This window comes from Garra rufa, chromosome 9 (assembly GCF_049309525.1).
Source record: "Garra rufa chromosome 9, GarRuf1.0, whole genome shotgun sequence".
Classification (NCBI taxonomy): Eukaryota; Metazoa; Chordata; class Actinopteri; order Cypriniformes; family Cyprinidae; genus Garra; species Garra rufa.
Window position 1 is genome coordinate 40,864,219 of NC_133369.1, and position 9,020 is coordinate 40,873,238.

General features: G+C 38.3%; 1 protein-coding gene across 1 annotated transcript in view; it reads left to right on the top strand.

Moving 5' to 3' along the window:
• LOC141343268 (uncharacterized) overlaps positions 1-7,069 on the top strand; it is a 16,802-nt gene extending 9,733 nt beyond the window's left edge. The window contains exons 2-4 of the mRNA XM_073847861.1: positions 820-2,791; positions 3,246-3,377; positions 6,748-7,069. Of these exons, the coding sequence (XP_073703962.1) occupies positions 820-2,791; positions 3,246-3,377; positions 6,748-6,965 (2,322 nt within the window). The 3' untranslated portion in view covers positions 6,966-7,069. The remainder of the gene's footprint in view (positions 1-819; positions 2,792-3,245; positions 3,378-6,747) is intronic.
• Positions 7,070-9,020: the final 1,951 nt, after the last annotated feature.

Here is a 9,020-nt window from a genome sequence, read left to right on the forward strand (position 1 = left end):
GTTTCTGTGCCTTGGCCATGGTAGGACTCTTGCCTTCTATGGAGGGTGAGATAACTTTGGGATCAAAAATATCTTGCATCTTCCTCAAAATGTCTTAATTTGTGTTCTGAAGAGGAACGAAGGTCTTACGGGTCTGGGACAAAATGAAAGTGAGTAAATGATGACAGAATTTTTATTTTAGGGTGGACTCTAACCATTTAAAGGGTTACTCCAGCCCAAAATAAACATTTTGTCATTAATCACTAAGCCCCATGGAATAGAAATTAAGATATTTGAATGCTTTCTGACAGCTCTCTGACCCATGTATGTTGTACTGTGTCAGCCACAACATGCCAAATACATTGTTTTCACTCAAATCAAAGCTTAAATTAACGTATAAAATGTATCTGTGTGTTGTGTCTGACAGAAAACAATGTTCGCTGTTTGCATTCAGGTGATATTCATCAAAATGGCACTAGGGTGATGCGGAGGAGATGGATTGTTGAATAAAGTAGCTTTTTTTTCTGTGCATGCAATATTATTCTTGTAGCTTTATAGAATTTAGCTTGAACCGCTGATGTCACATGGATTATTTTATCCATCTCCTTGCTGTGTTTCTGGATGTTGATCATGTTAATTACATTGCTGTCTATGAGAGGGTCAAAGAGCTGTCAGAATGCATCAAAAATATCTTCATTTGTGTTCAGAAAACGATCAAAGATTTTGGAACGGGTTTGGACATGGGGCTAAGTGATTAACAACAACATTTTCATTTTGGGGTGGAGTAACCCTTCAATATAATAGTAACATTTTGTACTACATGTTAATTCTCTCATTCAGTATTCAGAAAGTGGCAACAGCGAGACAGACTACAGCGATGTTGACTACATACCCAAAATCAGCTCCGATGGATCAGATGGTAGTTCTTCTGGACATGACATAGCTGAAAGCAGCTCAGATGATTCACATGCTTGTGCTTCTAGAAAGCTCTTTTCAAAAGCCGAAGTTAAAGAGAAAGGTTGTTCGTCGGGTAAATGTATAACAGCACCATCACCAAAAAGAATGAGATGCCAAACTGATGAGACAGATACCGTGCCTGGTGATAGGACTTTTATTCAATCAGTGCAATCTTCAAGGCAGAAAGGCAAGATATACAACAAGAAGCAGTATTGCCTCTACTGCAGTAAGCCATACTCAAAAATGGCAAGACACCTCGAGTTTGTCCATTGCAATGAAGTAGAAGTCGCAAAGGCTGTAGCATTTCCAAAAAATTCCAAAGAACGACGAGTGCAGTTAAACCTCCTTAGAAAACGGGGTAACTTTGCCCACAACACTGATGTGGTGAGACAGGGACATGGGGAGATGGTTGCCTGCTACCGTCCAAAAAAGAAGAAAGGGGCCAAAGAATTTATTCACTGCATCTACTGCCAAGGCCTTTACAACAAACGCAGCCTCTGGAAACATATGAAAAATTGTCCATTGAAACCAAAAGATGATGAATCTCAGGGCAGAAAGAGAGTTAGATCTCTGTGCGCTCTGAAAACACCAGTCGGCTTAGAGGTGAGCAAAAGTTTCAAGAAAATACTCTCCGTAATGAATTATGATGCGGTTTCCCGTGTAGTTCATTCTGATATATGCATCATGCAACTGGGCGAACACATGTTCAACAGGATGGGGTCTGATGTAACCAAACATGACTACATAAGACAAAAGATGAGAGAAGTTGGCAGATTGCTTCTTGAAGCAAGAAAGATTACCCCATTGAGATCAATGGCTGACTTCATCATACCAGCAAACTTTAAGCATGTCATATCAGCTGTTAAAGTTGTAGCTGGATACGATGAAGAGAAGAACTCATACGGCATTCCTTCTTTAGCTCTCAAACTTGGCCATTCAGTAAACAAAATCAGTAGCATTGTCGAGAGCAACGCCATGATGTACGGTGATCATGAGCGTGCCGAGTGCGCACGAGACTTCAGAAAAATACATCAGGCTAGATGGAATGAATACATTTCTGCTGGTGCAATTACTACACTGAAAGAAGCCAAGTGGAATGCACCACAGATCATTCCTTTCACTCAAGATGTCAAAGTCCTGCATAATCATCTGGAGAAGAAACACGATAAGTTGCTCAGTAAGCTAAGAAATTGCCCAAGTTCTGCAGACAGCTACGCTGCTCTTGCCAAGGTCACATTGTCTCAAGTGATCCTGTTTAACAGACGAAGAGAAGGTGAGGTATCGCGGATGCTTCTGTCAGCTTTTAAAAGCAGAGATTCTTCCGAGCTACATGAAGATATTGCCATCTGTCTCTCTGAATTTGAGAAAAAGCTGTGTATGCACTTCACCAGAGTTGAGATCCGTGGTAAACGAGGGAGAAAGGTCCCTGTGCTCCTCAAGCCTGCTATGGTTTCTGCCATGGAGCTGCTCGCTGAAACACGTGAGGCTTGTGGCGTTCCAACTGAGAATCCCTTTATGTTTGCCAGACCTGGAGCAATGTCAGCCTACAGAGGAGGAGAATGCATCAGCAGAGCTGCTCGTGAATGTGGCATAAAGAATCCTCAATCACTATCATCAACTAAGCTGAGAAAACACATAGCAACCATGTCGAAGATTCTCAACCTGAATGAAAACGAAGCAGACCAACTTGCTGACTTTTTGGGTCACGATATCAGAATTCACAGACAATACTACCGATTACCAGAGGGCACGCTGCAGCTCGCCAAAATGAGCAAGGTCCTGATGGCAATGGAAAAGGGAACATTGACTGAATTCAAAGGAAAGAAACTTGACGAAATAGAAATCGACCCAAATGGTATGAGCATACTTAAAAACATTTTTGTGTGTCTGTGCTGTACGTACTTACAAATCTATGTCTGCTGTAGTTGACATTGAAAGTAGATCAAAAAATGGTTGTTGTTTTTAGTTGTTTTGTGTGGTTTTAGGACTTTGATGAAAGGTTTTGACTCACTTCATATGAGGGGCTGTATAGGTCGTAATTATTGAAAAGCCTTCTACATACACTAGTGAAAACATTGATAAACCTTCATGAAATTCATTTAAATGAATGTCCCTATGGTTGATCAAGGTTTTCACTAGTGTTTGTGTGAGGTTTTCAGTAATGCACATGAATGAATTTCACTAAGGTTTATCAATGTTTTTCCACTTCACTAGTGTTTGTAAGAGGCTTTTCAATAATAACTGTAAAGCTCTTCATAACTTCAAATGTCGACTACTATATGTTAAAATTATTGTCAATGTATTTTCAGAGCAACTTGAGACACAAGGTGATGAAATGTCAAGCGAAGATGAGGAGGAGCCCAGAGACTTGCCTAAAACAACACCAGCAGAGAAAGACCATCCATCTTTTTGCCAGATGCAGTGTCCATCAAAGGAACAAGGTAAGAAAATCCTTAGGCCTTAATTAGCATTAAAATTACTTTAAATCATCTTTCAAATGTCTTATACACTGAAACAAAAACTTTGCCATGTCATAAGGCCAAAGGTACATGTCAAATAATTTGACCTGAACAGAGAAATTAAGGCAACAATATTGGAAAAATTAGGATTTTTAATTAATATTTGTTAAGCATTATGCAAAAAAATAAAGTGTGTTGCTTTCCAACTGTACACAAACAGCTACAGTTGTGTTCATAAGTTCACAATCCCCTAGCAGAATATGCAAGATATAATTTTAAATAAAAACCAAGAGGGATCAAGAAAATTGCATGCTATTTTTAATTTAGTACTGTCCTGATTCAGTTTTGCTAATAATGTGCTAGTTAAAGGGCTAAACGCTGCTAAATGCAGCTAAAGGCAGCTTAAGTACACAGAGCATGGCTGATAATTTTACAGAAGAGAGGGGTGGGGTCAGCGGAGCTTATTTGCATTTAAAGGAACATGCTACAGAATGGCCTGATTTCTGCAGTGTTTTTTACACTACCATTGAGAAAAAAAATAAAAATTGGCACCTATTGACCCCTTTAAATGTATTTCATCAAATTTCGTGCCTTAGATTAATGACTGTTTGTGTGTTATAATAGTTGTTCATGAGTCCTGAGTTGGTCCAGAGCAACCTGCTGTTCATTATTTGGTTTTCCAGCACCTTCTGTGTATCTGACCCCCTTCCAAAGGTGAATGTATGATTTTGAGATCCACCTTTCACACTGAGGACAACTGACTTGTATTAAAAAAAGGTGAAAACATGTACTGATGCTCCAGAAGGAGCAACAGTGCATTAAGAGCAAGAGGGTGTAAATATTAATGTGTAAATTTTCTTCTTTAAAAAAATAAATAAAATAACAGAGCTTTACTGTTAAAATAAATACATAGAAGAAAAATTATATTCAGTTAAATAAAAGTTTTAATAATAACTGTAGTTTTTTTTCTACAATTAAGTGGTGACTCTTGTTGTAATATTTATTTTTTATCATATATATTGTTTTATGTAAATTATTGAAATGTGAATATATAAACACCTACATTATACTGTACAAAGTAAAACAAGACTAATATTTTTCTGTTACATGTTAAACATACTTTTATTTTGACAGGTTGCCGTGAAGTTTCAGTGTGTATACAGTATGATATGAATGATGCTAGTTTCACTAATGAAACGGTAAAATTGACAAAAAGTGACACTCACAGAAGCTTTGGAGATGTATTTATTGGAGTTTATCTGTTCATGTGAGATGTTAAGGCCAAAAATTAGCGGGAGCGTCACGTGTGCTTCAGTATGCGTGTAGTGAAAAAAAAACATGTCTCCACCATTCATACAAACAGAGGCAAACGGAACACGCAGGATTCATATTGAAAAGGTCTTTTTGCATTTCAGTTTTCACAGACACTAGTCCATATCGCGATTTGAATTAAGTGACAGACCAACTTTTGATTTCTTAATCCAAAAATCGACTTCCGAATTCCGCAGCATTCCGCGCTATAGTAATTCCTGTTTTTGTAATGGAGTTCGCGATCCAGTCCGTGCTTTCGAGGAGGTGAAATTGTAAACGCGTGACCATGTAGAGACAAAAATTACATGCCGTTGTGTAAATAAGATAAATAACATAAGGCTATTAAGTTTGTTTAAAACAACAAGGACCTGTTCTGTAGGAAAGATAACCTTAACTTCTATTGTGATCTGGCGCTATATAGAAAATAAAATTAACTTGACGTTAAAGGGGGGCTGGGCGGGCCACCGCCCTAAAATAATGACAGGGGAAACACTGACTACGGTCTGACTACGGTCAGAGTTATGATATCCAAAATTATGATATCCTCTTTTATTTACAATTTCCTCGCTCGCTGCGGCACTCATTTTCTGCTTATGAACAGCAGGAATCCAGCAGACCAGCACTAGACAACGATATGGCGCAACCAAACGTGATACTGTTACATGATTGGCTGTTAACGTGTCAATACCTATGTTGCTAGGTTACCAGAGAGCCAGTGCCTTTGTTAATGCAACCAAACTTGCTTCGCAACCTCTGTTTTCTTCCCAACGAAGAATAAAGAATCAAACGTTTTATCGAACATATTTTTTATTGATATCGATCACGTGTCCATCGCGATATATATCGTTATCGTTGTATCGCCCAGCCCTAGTTCAATACATACTGATTTTCCAATTCCAAAAGTTTCCACCCCTGGCTCTTGTTTCCACCAAGCGATACAGGTCAGTACAGTACAGTACGGTATGATTCGGGACCTAACACCCTGACCAAGTTTACTTGATAGGCGTTGGTGTAGCCTATGCCGGAAAGTTGCAATCAACGATAAATCACAACTCTGCCTCTTTTTGTTAAATGTCAGTTTTAATGAACAAATATTGTCATAAGTATCAGTACAAAGTATAAGAGGATTATAAAAGGAGAAATAAAGACAAAAGCAAAAAATTGTCAAATGTATGCTACAAAGTCAGCACTGTACTACGGTGAAGTTCAAAATAACTATAGAAAGTGCTCAGCCAAAATGATATGGCCAGAACAAAATAATAGATTTAGAGACTACGAATGCCTGTTTAATATACTAAAAATTAATTGTATCTCATGTTTAATCACTATAGAGACATCAAAATACAATTTGCTTTTTCACAATTTCTGACAATGGAAATGGACATAATTACACTCTGTACTGTACTGAACTATATCACTTGGTGGAAACAAGCCAAAAGTCCTACAGTCACCTTTGGAAAAAGGTCAAATAGGCAGAAGATGCTGGAAAACCAAATAATGAACACCAGGTTGCTTTGTACCAACAAGGGATTCATGAACAACTATCACAAAACATAAAAACAGTCAATGATCTTTGAGGGAATGACACAACATTAGGATTCAAGTGAATGTGGTCATTTTTATTAATTCAGTTTTTTTTTTTTTCTTGTGGAGAATGCATAAACATCTGTTATGTGAAATTCAAGTCCGTACTTCTTGATCCTTATTGTGTTATTGTTAAAATTATTAATATTTTGCATACTCTGCAATGATTTCTAACATATATTAAACTTTTGACACAAGATTCAGCCTATAACAAAATATATATACTTGCTTCATTAAATTGACTGGTAAGATTTCTTGGTGGCTGGTATATTACTAAGATGCTTCATGTAAGTAAGTAGTTTATAAACCTTTATAATAGTTTATATAGTTTATAAACACAATTTAGCTATTGTTACTGTGAAAGTTGCATTAAAACTCTTAAACCTGTTTCCAGAATTATAATATACATATCTACATTAGGCAACTGACTTAAGTAATTAATGTATTTATTTTGTAGATTCTTCAAGTCTTTCGAAGCGTAAATGGGACAACACAGAGGTGCAGGCTGTAGAGCGAAATATGATAACCTTTATCCAGACATGCAAAGTTCCCGGTAAGAAAGACTGTGAGAGTTGCATAAAAGCTGAACCAGCACTGAAGAACCGAACGTGGACCGGTGTAAAAAATTATGTCCGAAACAGGATAACTTCTCTCAAAAAAAAGGGTGGTCTTTAGGGGTGTATTTGTAAAGGGGAGGGAGGGAGGAGGGAAAGTAAAGCGGAATAAAAAGGTTGGAGGGAATGGAAAGGAAGGAAAAGTGAATGTAAAGGGGAAGAAAGATGGAGACGTGAATGTAAAGGGGAAGAAAGATGGAGACATGAATGTAAAGGGGAAGAAAGATGGAGACATGAATGTAAAGGAGAAGAAAGATGGAGACATGAATGTAAAGGGGAAGAAAGATGGAGATGCGAATGTAAATGGGAAGAAAGATGGAGACGCGAATGTAAATGGGAAGAAAGATGGAGACGTGAATGTAAAGGAGAAGAAAGATGGAGACGTGAATGTAAATGGGAAGAAAGATGGAGACGCGAATGTAAATGGGAAGAAAGATGGAGGAGCGAATGTAAAGGGGAAGAAAGATGGAGACGTGAATGTAAATGGGAAGAAAGATGGAGGCGCGAATGTAAAGGGGAAGAAAGATGGAGACGTGAATGTAAATGGGAAGAAAGATGGAGGCGCGAATGTAAAGGGGAAGAAAGATGGAGAAGTGAATGTAAATGGGAAGAAAGATGGAGACGTGAATGTAAATGGGAAGAAAGATGGAGACGTGAATGTAAATGGGAAGAAAGATGGAGAAGTGAATGTAAATGGGAAGAAAGATGGAGAAGTGAATGTAAATGGGAAGAAAGATGGAGACGTGAATGTAAATGGGAAGAAAGATGGAGGCGTGAATGTAAAGGGGAAGAAAGATGGAGAAGTGAATGTAAATGGGAAGAAGGAATGAGAAGTGAATCTAAAGGGGAAGAAAGATTGAGACGTGAATGTAAATGGGAAGAAAGATGGAGACGCGAATGTAAATGGGAAGAAAGATGGAGACGCGAATGTAAAGGGGAAGAAAGATGGAGACGCGAATGTAAAGGGGAAGAAAGATGGAGACGTGAATGTGAATGGGAAGAAAGATGGAGACGTGAATGTAAAGGAGAAGAAACATGGAGACGTGAATGTAAAGGAGAAGAAAGATGGAGAAGTGAATGTAAATGGGAAGAATGAATGAGAAGTGAATCTAAAGGGGAAGAAAGATGGAGACGCGAATGTAAAGGGGAAGAAAGATGGAGACGCGAATGTAAAGGAGAAGAAAGATGGAGACGTGAATGTAAAGGAGAAGAAACATGGAGACGTGAATGTAAAGGAGAAGAAAGATGGAGATGTGAATGTAAAGGAGAAGAAAGATGGAGATGTGAATGTAAAGGGGAAGAAAGATGGAGACGTGAATGTAAATGGGAAGAAAGATGGAGACGTGAATGTAAATGGGAAGAAAGATGGAGAAGTGAATGTAAATGGGAAGAAAGATGGAGAAGTGAATGTAAATGGGAAGAAAGATGGAGACGTGAATGTAAATGGGAAGAAAGATGGAGGCGTGAATGTAAAGGGGAAGAAAGATGGAGAAGTGAATGTAAATGGGAAGAAGGAATGAGAAGTGAATCTAAAGGGGAAGAAAGATTGAGACGTGAATGTAAATGGGAAGAAAGATGGAGACGCGAATGTAAATGGGAAGAAAGATGGAGACGCGAATGTAAAGGGGAAGAAAGATGGAGACGCGAATGTAAAGGGGAAGAAAGATGGAGACGTGAATGTGAATGGGAAGAAAGATGGAGACGTGAATGTAAAGGAGAAGAAACATGGAGACGTGAATGTAAAGGAGAAGAAAGATGGAGAAGTGAATGTAAATGGGAAGAATGAATGAGAAGTGAATCTAAAGGGGAAGAAAGATGGAGACGCGAATGTAAAGGGGAAGAAAGATGGAGACGCGAATGTAAAGGAGAAGAAAGATGGAGACGTGAATGTAAAGGAGAAGAAACATGGAGACGTGAATGTAAAGGAGAAGAAAGATGGAGATGTGAATGTAAAGGAGAAGAAAGATGGAGATGTGAATGTAAATGGGAAGAAAGATGGAGACGCGAATGTAAAGGAGAAGAAAGATGGAGACGTGAATGTAAATGGGAAGAAAGATGGAGACGTGAATGTAAATGGGAAGAAAGATGGAGACGCGAATGTAAAGGAGAAGAAAGA